General features: G+C 38.0%; 1 protein-coding gene across 1 annotated transcript in view; it reads left to right on the top strand.

The window, feature by feature from the left end:
* The window catches only part of LOC136988054 (vascular endothelial growth factor receptor 1-like), a 143,908-nt gene that overhangs the window by 32,007 nt on the left and 91,896 nt on the right, over positions 1-20,005 (top strand). The window contains exons 7-9 of the mRNA XM_067285846.1: positions 9,402-9,707; positions 17,047-17,376; positions 18,543-18,704. Of these exons, the coding sequence (XP_067141947.1) occupies positions 9,402-9,707; positions 17,047-17,376; positions 18,543-18,704 (798 nt within the window). The remainder of the gene's footprint in view (positions 1-9,401; positions 9,708-17,046; positions 17,377-18,542; positions 18,705-20,005) is intronic.

The following is a 20,005-nucleotide window of genomic DNA, read 5'->3' as shown; positions in this document are numbered from 1 at the left end:
TAATGATAGCATTTTACATTTCTTTTCAATTTTTGAACTGATTTAAACATTTTTCTGTCCTTTTCACGCTGTTTTTTGAATTGTCTAAATTTTGACTTAATAAATATTTCTAGATTATGTATACAATAATATTTTATATCAGTGAGTAGCCTGCACTTAAATGGTTCTTTTTGTTTTGACTCTAATGTTAACTTTGGGGTACAATGATCAGGATTATTTATTAATTTTACATCTTTTATAATTAACTTTTGCTTTCTAATCTCCTAGTTTTATTTTTTAATACAGAATACAGAAGAAAGTAAATATCTGTGTTTTTTAGCAATTTGGAGAAATAAATCTATGTAGATAATTATTATAATAATGTACAGTAATTATGCTATTAAAGCATTGCTTTTATCTTATTTTAATTTATAGAATTGTAACTATTTATTACGATAAATACAATTTAATGGAAGAGTTGCGAGTGGTAGATATAAATGAGTTTGAAAACTCTGACGGCTTTCGGTAAATACAACAACGTACAGAGCCATATTAATACGGTAGAGTCTCTCATTTCTGAACCGATCAAAGGCAACCAAAAATCTTCAAAAATATTGTACACTACTGCAAATTGTACCTTTTCACACTGCAGTGTGTGCATTTTTTAATTTTTTTTTTATTAAGCTCGCCTCGAAGTTGGTTGGAGAGCGCGATGCGTCAACCACCGCCGACGACAACAACCGGGCATCGGTGCGATGTTGCAGCTTGTCGGCAACTTTAAGAAAATACATTCAAAGTTAATTATAATTGTCAAAAATAGGCGTCAAAGGCAGAAGAAACATTTTATTTTATACGTTAGTTTTATTTTAAACTTCCCAATCTTTCTTGTCTGGATTTTTCTAATATCGGGACCACTTCCGATAAGAGAGAATCAACTGTACGTTTATTCATTAAAAAGAAATATTAATATCAAAATTTCGAGAATACAAGTATTCTGTATAATATCTAGACTTAGTACTCGGTAAAAATGTTTAAATAATTAATTAATAACAAATATATTATATATAATAATATATGTACAATATTTATTTATACAACATATCATTTTAACTTACAGATTTGAAAATTATAAATTTATATAAGTGTTCACCATAAAAAATGACTAATTTAAAGCTTTACGTATGGATAATTTGCATATTTTGTGAATGATGAATACGAGTGTGTTTGAGAACAGAAAAAAACATTCAAATGTCTGATTAGCATATTAATAACATTTTGGTAATCCCAATAGCGGCACTTCAGCGTGTTTTGAAACCAAATCTGAGTTTACGAGTTTTCTAACGTCATTTCAGTACTAGAATAATTTCCTGACATTTTATAACTGTGTTAAGAGTAATTTAAATTTTTAGGTTCAAAAAGTTATGTACTGCTGTGTGAATCAATTTTTTTTTTTTTTTTTTTTTTTTGCACTTTACAATTCATATTTTGTCATTTATTGTTGTGATGGCGGAGCTTGGAAAACACGGACAATTTTCTTGGCTTCGAGGAATTTTTTTTTTCATTTTATAGTATCGGAATATTCGGAATTTAATTGTGACGAGAGAAATACATCGGTTGATATGTTTGCCATAAAGTTTGGTACGCAACCTGCAGATGTAGATTATCCGGATGTTGTATAGATTGCACCCTACGGAATTTCGGGGCTTTGAGTATATATCTGAACTCGGGGGACCGAGACGAGTTCGATGATACCATATTTTTGGCCGGAGACGAAAAATAAGAAAGTTATCGTATTAACGATTGCCTTGTAGTTCAGTATACGTTTCCCTTTTTTCTTTTGTTCAAGAACTACCGTGAATCGATAACTAGTGACGTTAAACGCTGGGCGGCCTGCCGGCGGCTCCCCTCCGGGAGGAATCCGTCGAGAGCACGAACGGTCGAACGCCAGCTAGTGGAAAACTAACTCTAAAATAGCGTAGAATGCACTGTGAAAGGCAAGAAATCGTTTATTATTATTTTTCGTCTCCGGTCCAGAAGTAGGGTACCGCCGAACTCGTATCGGTCCCCTCGGTTCAGATATATACTCAAAGTACCGAAATTCCACCGAGAGTAATCTATACGACAGCCGATTGTTCGAAATGTGACGGTCGTGGTAAATTAAATTATCAAAAGGATCGTGATTATGTTTCTTTTAGATGTCACAGTTTGTCATTTGAAGTAATTTTTCGACGTAAATTTGGGAAAATTTCTCGGAAACTACTTTTTGTTTATTTGACATCTAATTTGCATAGAATGCACACTGAGCGTCGGCTGTTTGTGAGTGTGAGTAGTTGAACGGCTGTCGACACATTATGATTGTTTCAACGTCTAATTTTACCGGAACAAAAATCGAATGGACCTGGAAAGGTCGAAATCTACGAGATTGTTGTGAGCCGAATGAAAAAAACTAGGAGAACGCTTCGGCAAACGAGTAAGTTTTATCCAGGAGCGAGACGTGTTTTAATTTGGAAAGAGCCAGATCAGTTCTGAAAGTAAGTGTCAATTAAAACCTGAAAATCCTAAGAGGAAGAACGTAGAGGTGTGTTAAGAATGCGGAAAAATTTTCTACCGCGGAAAAGGACCAAGTTACAATAGAATCAATCAATCGATCAATCTTTTTCTTTATTATGTACAGAGATTTGTACACAAACCCAGTACCGCATACGCACAACCGGGACGGTGTCAGAATACATAGAGTATATGAGAATTACATGTTACAGACCAAGCATTACAAAATGAATAATGGAGTAAGAGTAAAAACAAAAATAAAATAATGTAAAATAAAATAAAATAAAGAAGTAAATACATTATGAAGGAATACAATGAGTGAGCTATATACATAATAAAGCTTATAAACTATATACATTGGATAAACTTGTTAAAATACAATGGATGGGATACGAACATAAAGTAAACGCACAGAAATATGGCTAAATAACACGAGTAAAATAAAATACAAAAGAAATAAATTACGAGGGGTCGCGGGGGAGAGGAGGTGTTCGAGGGAAAGTGTCGAGCAAAAGGGAGTTGTGAGGCAGGACGACAGTTGGTGACGGCGCGATAGGCGAAAGGTCAAATTACATCATGAATTTAAACATCTGTTTATTTAATTATTATTAGAATAGTATTTTGGTCAAAATTACATCACGAATTTAAACTTTCGTTATTTAATTATTATTGGAATAGTATTTTGGAGGATAAAGGGTATTTCTTATTACCTATTCCTGTTATTTTGGCAACCAACCAACTTTGCTTTCCCCTCTGTCTTGGCTGGATTACTCCATCTCGGACAGAGTCTTTTGGCCACCAGGCATCTTTTCTCACACAATACGCTGTACACTACCCTCTCATGGTTGGTTGATTACACTTTCCACATATTCTGTTATCTCTTTTGTTCTCCATGGAGAACAAGGCTCTATCTGAATTTTTGGAAAAGGCATATCGCATCGCCAATGAAGTTAAGGGCTTTTGCGCTGAGAAGAAGGGGAAAAGATCGTGCTCCACTCAGAATAAAAACTTTATAAATGATCAGATCCAGAAGTTAATAGACCTCGCAGCCGGCACCATAGGGGATTGCTGTAAACCCAATGCAAACCCTGTTTGCTCTGGGAAAAACCAACAGCTTGTTCTGTCTGGGACCCCTGACCCCTCATTGGGGAGAGGGACACCAGTCAAGAAAAACAATAAAATTCTGAATGCTGAAGCCACTACTCCGATGCCCATCTTGCACCCTCCCACCACTTGTTTCATAACTAAGAACAGAGATTGAGGGTTTTACCGGCAAACTTAATAAACTTCTCTACGAAGACCTCCCTGCTATCATGGGAAAAGTGAAGGACAGTGCTTCTAGCCATAGCCCACGGTCTTCTACCACCAATGATGACAAACAGCAAAGTGCCAGCGACGTCAAACATCTAAACATCCAACTCAACGAAATAAACAATAAATTGGACAGGATCACAGTGACCAATAAAAAAATAGGTGACAACATAGACTATCTTGTTGATCGAATGGATCTTGAGGCACCATTATCTCAGATGGAGGGCCTCTCCGGTAAATTGGGGAAGCTCCTGGAAGAAGGCCCCATTCAAGAAATACTGGAAAATCAACTTAGCACGAAGGCTAAAATTGAAGAGATCTGCACACAAGACCCCTGTGTGAACAGCGTCGACAGATCCTACAGCACAGCGCTTAAATCAGGAAACATAGTTGAATCCTCTGGTAACACTAAAAGACCAAAAACCGGTACGGAGGTCCTTCTTCTGTACAACATAGGAGAGGAAGCGAGTTGTAATAAGCTCAGGAGACTCCTTTTTGAGAAGATCAAACCATCTAGGCTCCAGATTGGAGTTGACAGAGTCCGCGACATCGGAGGTGGGGGAATTGCAATCGAGATAAGAAACACTAGCGATGCCGACCGACTTGTGAAACATATCTCCAAGGAAATTCCACAAATAACTATTAAAAGGCCAAAGAAGCGTTTGCCTTACGTGGCTTTTTATTCAGTTCCTGTTCAAGTGACCCGGGAGGAGCTACCTTTACTTGTCTATCGGCAGAACGAGTTCCTGAGCGAAACATATTCTGAAGACGAGTTCAACGAGGCCTTCAGAGTCAAATTTACTATGGACAAGAAGGGGAAAGACTTTACCAACTGGGCTGTGCAGGTCTCGCCCAACCTGCGGAAAAGGCTTCTGATTCTGGGGAAGATCTCTGTGGAATGGTCCAAATGCAGGGTCTCGGACTTCTGTCCGGTCCTGCAGTGCTACAGGTGCTGTAGATTTGGCCATTCGACTAAGTCCTGTAGCCAGACAGTGCCAACATGTAGTCACTGCTCTGGCGAACACTCCTACAAAGACTGCAAACATAAGGACAAGCCAGCTAAATGCTGTAATTGCACCCATGAGAAAGCAGCTAACTCTGAACACAACGCACGTGACAGCACATGTCAGGTTTATACTCGTATCAAAAACAACGTAATTAATAGTACTGAATATGGACCAACGCAGTAATAAAAGTATTCGTCTTCTGCAATACAACACCGGAAGAAGTATTGCTGCCACCTCAATCTTAAGCTCCAAGATCAATGACTGCGACTTCATCTTCTGCCAGGAGCCCTACTGTGTGCGTAACCGCCCGGCTTGTCTTCCAACCACTTGCACCATCCTTAGTGGTACCTCAGAGTATCCCTGGGCGGCCTCTATCGCCCCCAATGACAACTTGTCCCTTCTGCACCACACAACATTAGCTCTCAGTGCATCTGCTGCTCTGAGATCATTGTCAACGACAACAGGCTCATCCTAATCAACTTTTACTGTTCGATGAATAATGACATCGACGATTATCTGTCTTCACTACAAAACTGCATGGACACCTTCAACAATGCCTTCTACATTCTTGCAGGAGACACTGACGCTCACTCCCCCACCTGGGGAGGAGACAACCTAGACTATCGTGGCCGAAGATGGGAAGACTTCTTTGCCCGCAATGGGCTTCTTATCATGGCCGGTCAGGAATTGAGTGAGCTGGTGGGTGACGTGGCTGTAAATGGTTGGTTTACTGGTTGGGACGCTGGGTAAAAAGTTCCACGTTGTCCTTCCCTCCTGATAGTTGTCTCACCGTTCGTTGCCAGGCATTGATTGCCTCGGTTTTAAGGTGAGATTTAATGTAGGAGGCAGGAATGAGAGAGTAAAGACACTCATTCGAAGAGAGACTGGCAGCTTCCCCGGCCGGGAAGTCAGCCCTCTCATTGCCGAGCAGGCCCGTGTGTCCTCTTATCCACGAGATGGCAAAGGTGTCTGTGGAGAATGCGATGCAGGCCTGGATCTCGACGACAATGGAGTTTTTCGGCAGGTGACAATTAATGGCGTCAATAGTAGACCTACAGTCTGCGAAGATATTGATCCTGCTGTTGTTTTTGTGGTCATTGCACCACTCAATGGCCATCAAGATGGCTGTAAGCTCGGCCTGATACGCCGAGCAGTTGGAGGCAAACAATAGAATCATCCAAACCGTGTTTTTTACCGAATAAATCGGAGAAAAGGAATTAGAAATATGTCAGTGGTGAGTGAAAGATTTCTTTCAATACCGGTGTAGTGAGTAGCTGTGCCAGTCGCCATCTTGTTTGTAGATGGCGACCGGAGTGCTGCCATTGGGACTACCAAAGTAAACTTCTACCAAACTTTTTAGATATATTTTGGAGTAATATTTTATATTTATTTTATTTTATTTTCAAAAAGACATCGTGGCCAGGTTGGCCTTTTACAAGCATCTTAAAACAAGACCAACAATTAAAACAAAAGAGTTAGTTGAAACAAAACAGGACGGGAGCTGAGAAGAAAAGAAATTTGCATTTTTTTCCAAGTTCATTTCGATTGATTGAAAACAATTATCACTGTGACTTAGTTTTTTTCCTTTTTATACAATGTTTTTGAAGATTTCGTAACACGATATGTTTCGTAAATTATTGCACAGACTATTCCAATAGAAGATTAATTGAAAGATCGGTGCAGATTTCCCCACCTCCAGTTTAACGATTGGAAGATTATATCCACGAATCTTACGAGTATCTCGTTTTGATTTTCGACATTCTCCTACGCTATTTCCGAGGAAACTGTTTTCCTCGTTGCCTTTTATGTATTTATAACTCTCCGACAGAACTTGTTTTATGTAAATTTCACTTATCCTATCAATATTGTCGGTACGGTAAAGTTCAGATACCGATTCCATAAAATTTAAATTACGAATTGAACGCGTGTAGCGATTTTGTGCCATCTGGAGTTTATTGACGGAGTATAAAGATGCGGTTCCCCAGACTATCGTACCATATCTTATTTTGGATTCTATACATATATGGTACGTCCGTTTCAAATGTGATGTACTTAAAAAGGCTCGAATTTTCTTGTTTAACCCAGTATACTTCGCCAAGGATAGAGCAACATCGTCTATTTGTCTATTCCAGAGCAGATTGTCATCAAAAGTTATTCCTAAAAACTTAATAGCGTTTACTTCTTCTATGTTGTTATCAGTTATTTCGATTTTTAGGCGATCTAAATTGACTTTTTTCTTTCTATTGGAAAAACAGAGGAATTTTGTTTTGTTTTTGTTGATTATCAACCCATTATTTTCCACATAACTGTTTAAAGTTTTAAAATGTTATTTAAATTCTCCCGAAGAATTGTAGCATTCGTACGAGAATAAGTTATCACTAAATCGTCGGAATACTTCAGTATATTATCTTTTGATATATAGTTGAACAAATCATCGATGTATATACGATGTATATACTAAAAAGCGATGGGCCCAAAATTGAACCTGGAGGAACACCCTTGTTTGGCTTAAAAAAGCTAGAAATAATCTGCCCGATTTTGACGAAGTAAGTTCTGTTTGACAAATATGATTTTAATCAACTTAAAGGGGTTCCTCTTAGACCAACAGTTTGTAACTTTTGTTCCAAAAGTTCCGGATTCAAGCTATCGAGTGCCCTCGAAAGGTCTACGAATAACGATATTACTATATTTGATTTGTCGAGTCGCGACGTTACTGATTGTTTTAAATACAACAAAGCGTCTACCGTTGAGAATCCCCGTATTGATTACTACGAATAATCTGGAATTTTCTATAAAAGTTGAAAATCTTTCGTAAAAAAATCCTCTGGAAAATTTTTGCCAAGACAGACACTATTGTGATTGGACGGTAATTTTCAATTTCACTTTTAGATCCTTTATTCTTATATAATGGCAAAACTAAGTTTTGATTTAGTTTTTTGGAAAATTACCATTTTCGAAAGTTTTATTTATCAGATGCGATAATGGTGGAGCTAGGATATCAGAAATATGTTTTAAAATTTCAATATTTAGAAAACCGATGTCTGGACAACTGTTTTTCAAACTCATTATAGTGTTGTAGACTCGTATGGCAGTTGTGTTTTCCAAAAAGAAAGTTTTAGATATACTGACATTTGTTATGTCTCGCGTCGAGTCGACACTGCCGCGAACATCTGGAGCAAAACCATTCGAGGATCTATAGTGCTCGGCAAAAGTGTTGCCGATCGCGCACTCGTCATTAATCATTTTCCCCTCGTAATTCGATTGATCTATTTTAACCTCGTTCTTTGTCTTAGTTACCTCAAAGGGTAATGTTTTAATATTTTTCCAGATGTCAGAAAGGGATTTAACATTAGAAAACAGAAAACTGTAGTAGTTTTTCTGTTCATTCCGAATATTTTTCCTAATTTGTTTATTCGAGTTATGTATATCCTCTAAGTACTTGTTTCGTTCTTCGAGAGTCGTCAATTTTTGTTCTCGACTGTTTTAAATAAATAGTATTTACGAAACCGTGCCGGTACTTATTCCGCAACTCGAACACTAACTATATAACTCTGTACATTAATCGATCGATTAATGTACAGAGAAGTTATAAAACAATTTTACGTTTACAAAGATCTGTGATTCGAAGGTATCTTTTATACAGCGTAACCTTTTATTTTTATATATTTCAATTTGTAACCGTATACTTGTATTTTAGTTGGCCGAAGAGGGGCGTCAACAGCCCGAAACGTGTACGAGCACTTAATACGCGTATCGACCGAATAAAAATTAGCGATGAAATTTGCCACGCGTCCGAGTAAATACACTATATAGATAGTGTTCGAGTTGCAGTGTTTTAAATAAAGTTTTATTACTGTCAGCGTGTGGTCGGATATAAAATTCTTTAGGAATTCTTTCCCGATAATTCTATTTTTATTTTTTTATTTTACACATTCTTTGGCCGGAAGATATTTGTCAATAAAAACGAGTAAGATAGTATATAGTCGGTATAGTCAGCTAGTCGGTCAGTTGCCAAACCTGGAGGGTAAAAATAATTGCGAGAAAAACAAGACGTCGAAGCATTTCGTAAACGATAAATAGAGGGGTTATTAATTTTATGGTAGGTCGCTTTATTCTTTGTTTCCGTATCGAGGTCTTTCTCGGGGTAAAGACGATGATAGGCAGACGGTCACGCATCAAATTTTGACGGGCACTATCGTTTGTTAGACCAAAGTCTATCAAAGAGTGAGTATTTTTTCCGAATCCGTGGGTTGATTCAAATCGGTCAGGATTGTTAACTTTTCTGCCAAGCGAAGGTTTGTCAACCGGAGGTGTCCGAAGAGTTGTTTTTAAGTAAATCGATATTAAAATCCCCGATTATTTCTAATTATTTGTACGATTTGTAATATTAGAAGTTATTTTAGAATTAAGCGTAATAAAATGAATTTTTCTCATTTTTTCCTTATTTTTCTCCTTTCCGCGGAAAGGAGAAAAACTTGGAAAAAAGAGATGGTAAAAAATGAGAAAAATGAATTTTTACGAATGTTTTTTCAATATATATTTAATTTTAATTTTCAGAATTAACTGAGAAACCTTACCTGAATTTAATCAATAGAATCGAAAAAGCAATCGAGAGGAAAAAAGCAAAAGATGTTTTCATTTCTGTCTGTATTCAATCATTTCCTTATTTCGAAAACATTGGTATAAATTGGACCAAGGATGGAAAACCGCTTCCGCCGGATAAACGTTTCGAAACGAGCGTAAAAGATTTTTGTGCCGGTTTGAAAATAACATCTTTAAGAATTACGGATGACGGCGTATACACGTTAACTGCAACTGCCGGAAATATTACAAACAGCACATCTGTCACCTTACATATATTAGGTATGATTTTATACTATTGTAGTTAATTGGAAAAATCTTTTTATAACGCCAGGTATCGTAAAGCCTCTGTATACTTACGTTGTATTGTTTGTAATGTACTATACACGCGCAATGATTATACAAATACAACTCCTAAACAAAAAATTAGAATATTCACCTAACCCAGGGGTCGGCGGTTTGTCGAGTGAGAAGAGCCAAATTGTCGTGGAAACAAGATACCAAAAATACCAGAGAGCCGCGTCGATGCTTAACTGCTTGGCCGATCGCCGACCAACTGTGTTGAAGGACGCCCCCTAGTGCGCGTTACAGGCATTCCGTGACAATAATAAATTTCTATTACAAATATACTGAATTATTTATATTGTTATTGGCTATTGGCCAAATGAATAATAACGATTTATGCTGTTAATGTAAATAATAATTTATATTGTTAATTTAAACGTGCGAAATACGACGCACGACAGGGGCGCCTCTAGTGGCCGTTTTCGGCATAACGTTACACGGACGGACGGACACGCGTTCGATAGGTTATATATATATGCTTTAAATGCTACCACTCGCATGCGATTCGTATTGATCGACGCGAGTGGTCTTGTGCGGACGGGCTAAAGAATGGTAGAGAGTATGCCCTACGAGTTGAAGTTCGTTCGGCGGCTCTATCTCATAAACTCATAAGTTATAAGGCTGCTTGAGATGAAGTGAGATTGGAGTTTATGTCCGAAGAGCCGCAAACGTCTATGCAAAGAACCGCACTTTCCGACCCCTGACCTAACCGAAAGTTTAGTGTATATTTTCTCACGAACAACACGGAGTACAAAACTTTTTTCGAAACTACATAAAAAATGTATATGTATATTTGTTATACCCATTAATCAGACAAATTAACTCAAACTTTTTTTATGAATGAAAATGAAAAGACCAAAAAAAAAATATTAGCAAAAACAACCGAACAAACAGCCATAAAAAACTAAATTGTAACGCAAATTTGCATATTGCCGAGCAGAGCGGTATAACGGGACAACATAAGGTGTAAACGCGACATTAGTGACAGAACTAAAGATACTATCGTAGCCTCGCGCGAGGCGGGAAGAAAACGACAAGAAATAGCGAATTATGTAAAATGCTCGCAGCCAACAGTCTCCAGAGTACCGAAACAACAAAACCGTGTTCGAGTTTTAACTAATAAACGCCAGAAATGCGGACGTAAACGAGCAACGACTGCGAGGGACGAGAGAAACTTTAGAAGGATTGTCGTGCGAAACCACTTTAAGAGCGTTAAACACTCGCGTGTACAGTACAGTGGAGAGGAACTGGAGCGAACGTTAGTAGCCGAACCACGTGCCGAAGGTTGCGGGACTCGCGCTTCGACTGCCGTGTTCCCGAGACGAAGCCGTCTCTAACGAAAAAACAACGACGAGCGAGTGTCAGATGGGGTGGAGAGAGGCTCGTGCGGAACAAGACGACCGGAATAACGTTCTCTTCGGTGACGAATCCCTGTTTTGTCTTTCCTGCGGTGACCGAGGCCCACGTGTATAGAGAGGAACCAAAGAGCTCTTTGAAAAAGACTGTACGAATAGATCCGTGAAGTTTGCGTGGTCCGTCACGACCTGGGAATGCACGAATGCTAACGGCTAGGACGACCGCGCATTCTTCGGGAACGTGCCAATGTACAGACATGTCGAGACATCTTAGATTTACATCATCGGCAAAGGATTTAATCGAGGAAACATTTCTATTTCTACAAGACGGGGGGGGCATCCTCTCATACTGTGTTATGTAGGGCCTATGTAAACCTCCAGGGCATAGCCCACACCGAATTGCCCCTTAACCTAGTTAGGCGACCCCGCGCCTCTGACCTTTGTCGTGTTCCATTGTCTTCGGTCAGTCGTGCGTTAGCTGTAGTAAGCGCTTAGACACGGAGGCACAACGTAACGTTGCATTATCACACTGTTACGTTTCTATTATAGTAAAGTTAATTATATACGTTAACAAGTAATCGTTTATTTTACGGACACAACAATTGGCAACGAGGATAAAATTGGAAACGAGGACAAAAAGGATATAAAAATGAGTGAACTTACGAAATTAATTTCAACTGTAGATGTGCTCAAGAAACTACAGAGTCAATCGGTGGAGACGAAACCAGAACTATCGGTTTGACGAGTTTTCCAAACGCAAGCCTTAACGTTCGAAACTTACGACGAATCGTCCGAGACCTTTGAAAACTATTCTCAACGACTGGATAACTTTTTCAAAATCAAAGGACTAACCGGAACAGAAGCCATTACCGAAGAAGCGAAAGCAATGATATTAATCAAAATTGTCTTGGACCGAAACATTATCAGCCACTGACCAACCTAACGGCACCAGAAATATCCTCTACACGAACCTTTGCCGAATTAATGAAGTTGCTACAAAATCAGCTAAGACCCAAACGAAATATCCTAACAGAACAGCATAAATTTTTATCCAGTCCATTTCAAATTACGCGACTTCGTTAAAACAACTCTCGCAAAGCGCAGATTTCGAGTCTAGTTGTAAAAATGCGGACTGTATAAAATTCGTCATAGATCTAATGTTAAGAGTACAATTCATACGTGGTTTACGAGACGCCAACATCCGCGAGAAAATTCTACAACAAACTGACCTAACCTTCGAACAGACGCTAGAAATTGCATTAGCCGTAGAAACTTCCGAAATTGAAAACGACCGAGCATATAAAAGTAACCACCTTGTTCACAAAAATACTCAAATAAAACCACGCTCACACCCTCAAACACAACTGTCAAATCGGAACAGAAGCAGAATAGAAGGTCGCAGTGGAAACCCACTTAACCTCCACGAATTCCATTTAGAAGGACTACGCTTACATTGCGGAAAAAACAACCACAAATCAGTAAACTGTAGAGTCAAAGACCAGCTGAAATGCGAACGATGTCATAAAAAAGGCCACACGGGAAAAATTTGCATATCATCCTTAATGAAACAAACGTCAACAATCAACAGGAATCATAACGTCCACAATATTAATCACGAACGTGTAATTGACTTTGATATAAACAGCATTCTAGATGTATTTGTTAATATAACGGGAACCGATGACAGACTCCTCACAGAAATCTACGTTAACGGTACAAAGTCCCTCATCGGTATCGACGAATTCGATCGCTTACAATTGGACGCACTCGTAGCCAAAACGGAAGTGACTTTTCCAAGTTACACAGTGATATTTTCAAACCACTAGGAGTAGCGAAAGTAAAAACTAAATGTGGTGATAATTACAGTATAGAGGATTTGAATGTCGTTCCCTTCCAAAAAAATTCCAAGTTTAAAGATTGACATCGATGAACTCGGCCACACAACTAAGACCAACAACATCTCATCAACAAAAATAAAAGCTATCCAGGACGCACAATCACTGACAACACGGACGTACGACGCAACAGGAATGCACGATGCACCGCCAAAGAAATTCCGAGAGAATCGTCAATTGATAATGAACTATCACAGATAAAAAACGACATTGTCAATGGCCGTATGTACGACCCGGAAATATCCATACACAAAGGCGTTCTGTTTAGAGGACACCGCGTAATCGTCCCAAGAAGTTTACAGTCAGCAGTCCTGCAAGAGCACACGTACGCACATAGGAATCGTTCGAACGAAGGCCCTAGCCCGAAATTACTGTTACTGGCGTAATATTGACTCTGATATCGAGAACGTGGTTAAAAGTTGCAAAGAGTGCTGTGACATTAAGAAAAACCCAACAAAAGCCCCGATACACAAATGGGAAACGCCTATAAAAAACTGGCAACGTATACACATCGATTACAGAAGCATTTACGAATCATTATTTCTTTATTGTTGTTGATGTCAAATCAAAGTGGCCAGAAATATTTTATACAAAGAAAGCACCAGACCCATCATAATTCATTTTCTAGAAGTCTTTGGTCGATTTGGTCTACCCGAGATTTTAGTAAGTGATCGTGCAAGCATACAGCATTTAAGTCACAAGAATTTCAAGAGTATTGTTGGAGAAACGGAATCCGTCAAAACTTAATAAGCACCGGGACACCCAGCCACAAATGGCCAGGCCGAAAGATATCGTCACACCTTACAAACACACCTAAACTGTATAAAGTACGAAAGTGATACTCTACATCAGAAGCTCCACGAACTACTATTCCGGTATAGAGCGACTCCTTTATCTGACGGGAAAAGTCCAGCTGAAAACTTATTAGGACAAACAATAAGAACAAAATGAGATCTGCTCAAACCCCAGGCACAAGCTTCCCAAAGGAAAATAACCGAACAACCGAAATTCTACAAATTTTATCGCGTGGGAGATCGTGTACGATCCCGAAATTACACAACTTTCGGTCCTTGGAAATATGGTATCGTTGCCGAACGACTAGGTCGTGTACATTACTTAATTCGACTCGACGATGGATACGTGATAAAAAGGCATTACGATCAACTACGCCCGTGTGAAATTAACAAACAGACAAATCCTATTCGGATAGGATTCGACTCGAACAAAAAGAAAATTGACAAGTGTAACGATAGAGACTCGTCCCCAGCTAGCGCTAGTCCACACCCGAGCGCAATTAGCTACGACGAAGGAACCGTAACGACTTTACCCAACAAAAAGGAGACAATGACGAAAACAATTTCCGAACAGCCCTAGAGAAGGAGGAGGGAGAGTCTAGCCGAACGATGACAAACCGAAAAGAATCGGAGCCACGACGATCAACGCGAATACGAATGCCAGTACAACGCCTAAATCTTTAAACTAACAAATTTTAAACAACATTTTATTAAGCGTGGGAGAATTGTTACGTATGTAAACCTCCAGGGCATAACCCACACCGAATTGCCCCTCGGACGACCCCGCACCTCCGATCTTTGTCGTGTTCCTTTCGTCTTCTATCAGTCGTGCGTTAGCCGTAGCAGCGCTTAGACTCGCAGTCACAACGTTTCGTCGTATTATCACACAGTTACGTTTCTATTATAATAAAGTTAATTATATACGTTAACAAGTAATGGTTTATTTTACGGACACGACATACCGCGAAATCAACGATACGTCGGTTACAAAAATGACAGATGGCAATCCTGCCTTGGCCAAGCGACTCCCCAGACTCAAACCCCGTTGAAAATTTGTGGGGAGTCACGAAACGACGACTTAACGAACGGGGCCCAACTCGGTCGGAGGAACTAGTGACGCGCATTCGACACATTTGGAACTGCATCGGTAGAAACGAATGCGAAACATTAATCCGCACCGTGCCCGACAGATCGCCCGCACTAATTACGGCAAACGGCACGGCCACAAAATATTAAGTCTATTTTGTAGTATTTGCTATATTTAACCTACATTTAGCTATTATTCTATTTTTTGTCATTTTATTTCCATTCATAAAAAACCTTTCGAGTTAATTTGTCTGATTAATGGGTATAATAAATACATATAGACTTTGTTTATGAAGGGTCGAAAAAAGTTTCGTACGCTGGGTGTTCCCGAGAAAATGTACACTATACTTTCGGTTAAGTGAATATTCTAATTTTTTGTCTAGGAGTTGTATAATGATTCCTTCATTAGGCTGAGATGAGACTGCTGGACTAAAATTCGCATTAGAAAATATAAAAATAATAATAATAGTTACTGCTGTTTTAGACTTAAATTTATTAAATAAACCTATTGGTTTATTTAATAAATTTAAGTCTAAAACAAAACCCCCAGCTTTACACTGTATCTTCATTTCAAAAACCAAGATACGAGTTATAAATTGTATCGGCGACATTAACATTTCGAGGAAGAAAAACGTATTAAATCGTACAATTTTCCGAAACTCTACAAGTACGGCAAGCAATATCATCTCGACCTAATTTTCATAGAATTTTAACTACCGATAAAGATTCTCGGACAGCGTTAGAATTAGCAAGAATTCGCCAAAGTTCTGCTGCCAAATTACCCGGATTTCATTTTTTACATCGAGTCGTTTTAAGAACTTCGTAGGTAAAACTGTAAGACGTCGATAAGAGAAACGAACTCTCGGAATTTTCCCAACTACGAGATTATAAGTAGACTAATAGAAAGTAGACTCGACAAAAATGACCACAAAAGTTATGTATTACGGTAAAACCACGATTTAACAAATCTCACTTAACAGACCTTGGATTTAACGGACAAAATTTCTGGTCCGTATGTTCGGTAAAAATTTCCACCCCGTTCGTTTTAAAATGCTTTTTAAATGTAATTAAATTATCGGGCTGTTGTTTTTTTCAAATCCACGATTCGCCGTTCTCAAGAACATTATTCATTTGTTTAGTTAAATTCAATTAAAGAGCATTTATTTTCCAAAAAACGTTCGGTTATTTATTTCGATTTAAATTGTATACTCGTTTATTTCTGACTCGGAACTACCACGCGAGTACACGGGCAATAATACGCGTAGAAAACTTTTCTGCGAAATTAATCTTCTCGCGCGTACGTAATTTTTATTTGCGTACATACAAATGTATCTACGCGAGTAAAAACGGATAAACTAACTTTTTAACACTCGTTTGGGAAATGTACTTTATTATATAATGGATCCGTAGCTTTAACGGACGATCTCTTACCCAAATTAGTTTGTTAAATCCAAGTTTTACCGTATTTTCGTTCGATACTACCGTCTTCGAATAATATAATCTAGTTTACGTTCTAACTTACGTTCTTTTTTGTATATTGCGAGCGCGGTCGAATACGGAGCCCGTCCAATTTTTAGTTTAATTAGTCGACAATAAATTGTTAAAATTCAATCGAGCGCGTAAAATTAATCGCGAGTATTTCGTTAAATCGAGGTATTATATTATAATTAATACTTATTTTAGTAATAATCTAAATTTGAAAAACTTACCGAAGTCGCGTTATTTCGATTCAAATCTTCCCCTCGAAAGTAGTTAATAGACGTCCCGCACGACCGTATCGTTAAAGGAAAAGTACCGTACGTCGTAAGGGGGCGAGCCGCTACTAATAAGGGACGGAGAGAATATATTTTAAATTAAATAAAATAAAAATACGATCGAAGCTGGCGTCCCGGCATTTCGACAACGTCGCAATAAATAATCGACGGTGGTAAAGAACGTAACGTAGGAGAACGAGAAGCGATCGGAAACCGCGTCGTTAAACGAAATCGACTAACTTTACGCTTTACGAAATTAATTGGTCAACTTGAACTAAATTTTTACATTTCGGATAAAAATTAGGCCAATAAAAAAGGAATCGACGATCGATATAGAAATAAGGATAGAATAATACTTAGGTCGAGTTTTAATTAACCCTATCTATTTTTAGATAAACCAGAAATCACGATTACCGGACAAGAAAACGTTTATTTATTAAATCGTACTTACGAAATACATTGTAATACAAAAGGATATCCGCTTCCGACCGTTTGGTGGCGATGGAAGAAGAGCGACGATCCCGAAAATTTCGGTAACGCCAACGACACGGCGGGATGGATCGACGTAGAATTAGGGAAAAATCTACCCAACCTGATAAATACGACCGCGTTAGAAAATGGAAATATTTTAATCGTCGTTGGAAATCGGTCGGGATATTATCGATGCAAAGCTAACAACGACATGGGACAAAGCCGAGAAACTATATCTTTTTTCGTTACAGGTGAGACATATTCGACCGTAACGACGCATATATTATTTAAGTACAATTTTTTTTCCCCCTAACTTTCTTATAATATCTAATTTTCTATCGTCGGCGAAATTATTCCGTTCTATTAGGTCGAAAGTGGCGTAATCTGTCTCGACAGTTAGAGAATCGGTTAGAACGGTAACGAAAAATACATTACGTTTCTAATTGGACTAATCCGACCCAGGCGTTTCGAGACGGCTAAAAATATTGTTTTAAATATCTGTTTTTACGTATAAATAAAAGAATATGTGCTTATCGGTATCCGTATTCGTATAATTCAATTTCGATTATCGTAATTATATTTATTACAAATACGAACTCGGATTCCCTCTTCGGTCGGAATATCGCCACGTATAAAACCAAACTATTTTTAAAAAACCGCAGCTACGCATCGTCCGAGTAAACTTAATTCGTTTTCGACCACATTCGGTGCATTTTAATTTTTTTTCTCGTTTTCGTTCCTGTAATCTAACAACGTTTCTTAATATAGATATTAAAAATTGACGCGGTTATTTGATTAAGCGTAAAACACTATTTACGTTTGTATTCTTCTCGGTTATATTTTTAAGCGATATATTTAAAACACCGTACGAGTATACCTTAGAACGCTGGTAAAATTCTCTAGTTGTTTTTATTTTTAACATTATCTTTTTACCTTTTACTTTTAATCTTACAATATCGACGGAACTCGAAATCGTAACGTTCTAATTCTTTAACTAAATTATCGTCACTTTCGACCACTCGGACGTAGTAATCGTTTACGTTCGTATTTAGATATTTACGCCGCCTAAACTCCATTTTCGAACCGTCGTTATCGTCGATTCCGGTATTTTCTTTTCGTTTAATTATTTCTAAATGTTTATACCGCGTACATTTTATCGCGTTTCTTTTGTTTTTTTTTGTAATTTCTAATAATTTCGCCACCTTCGAAATTACAATTTCCGGCTACCGCCCAACTTACTAGGTTATTTTTTTGATTCGCGTATCTACGCGTAATTGTCTACCCGTTCCAATTACGCGTGTGTTTTTGGTTCTTTACCACCTCGGTTCGATTCGTAAACTAGTTTTTCTTTCTTCGAATTCTTTTCGCATTTTCCGTTATTGCCGTCCTTTTAAATTTATTGTGTGCAAATTTTTAGATGCGAAACGAGGATTCGAAGTAATTATATCTAACGAAAATCCGGTCGAAATGGACCAAGTTCGGATGACTTGTAAGGCCAGCAGTTACCATTATAAAGAAGTCTTTTGGATTTGGAAATATACCAACGACGAGATTCGACTCGGTACAAATAGCAGTTTAGGTACGTTTATATATGTATATGAACCGTATACAATATAGTACGTTCTCCGTAAGTCGAAGTGGAAGCGACGGACAGAAAGTTTCGAGTTACAGAAATTACCATTATTTTAATTAGACTTTTAAATACTACGATACAAACGATATACTTAAACTTAGGTTATATTTTATTATTTTTTAGATATACGTTTGCGCGAAATAACAAAACATCGACGCTGCGGCGGTACCTCGATACTCGAACCGCTCTCCCGTCGAACGCGGCGGTTTCCGCTGCCCGGGGCAGACGCCGTCCCCCTACAAAATATATTATTATTATAAAAATAAAGTTTTCTACATCGAAGAAAATATTAAGCCGCCAAGAGATTTTTTTCTCCACAATTTATAATTCGTACAAACTAGAAACAAAATTTAATTGCAAAAACGTTTTCAATTTTAATATTAATAAATTATTTTCTAAAAAACAGTAATATTACTCGAATATTATCGTTAATCAAAAATTACGATAAATATTCAAAAACTGCCGACTGTCGAAATACGATAAACAATTTTTTTTCACCGAAGAAAATCATTTTTATCGGGTTGGCCCGTAAGTTTTGGCGTTTTCTTTGAGTGAAAATAAAATGTTTTGGCAACGCGTTTTATGTTATTCGATAGAGAATTACGCGTTTAGTTTTTTTTGCCCATAGGCCCTATACTTTTTGTTCTTTTCTGGTCGACAAAAAACAGCATTTTCGACACCTTCCTAAGAGGCGCGCTTCTTCGCCATACATTCGACAAATCTCTCGAGCGGCTACTGCGGCTTTGGCACCTCGATTAAACGCGGAAAGCGGAAGGTGTTAACGTACTATTTTGTACGGCGCATCGTTCTCTATCGAATAACATAAAACGCGTTGCCAAAACATTTTATTTCTGGCGGAAAATTTTCACTTAAAAAAACGCCAAAACTTACGGGCCGACTCGATAGCATCAAATTTAAAATATATATAAATAAAAACAGGTAATAATTTATTTAATCTTTTATTAAAAAAAAATAATGAGTAAAATAATTATAAATTACGTTGTGTTAGAAATAAAAATAGAACTTCTTTCTTAATCTGAACTTTTATTTTCCTACTTTTCCTCGTAACAAAATCTTTAATAGCGCTACGGGTGCGTTCTTTTATTTCTCCGTTAATTCTGCGCCAGCGGCGTCTGTTTAAAATTCCTGCGGAATGCATTCTTACGTTCTGGCCGGAGCGCGTGCTGTCGGATGGCAAAATGCCTACTCGCGGTAGTAGCTGACGGTGGAAAGCGACGTGGCAGTTT

Source organism: Centruroides vittatus, unplaced genomic scaffold (assembly GCF_030686945.1).
Source record: "Centruroides vittatus isolate TY-2023 unplaced genomic scaffold, ASM3068694v2 scaffold_3046, whole genome shotgun sequence".
Taxonomy (NCBI): domain Eukaryota; kingdom Metazoa; phylum Arthropoda; class Arachnida; order Scorpiones; family Buthidae; genus Centruroides; species Centruroides vittatus.
Note: the sequence above shows the minus strand (reverse complement) of the source record. Positions and strands in the feature narration are given on the sequence as shown.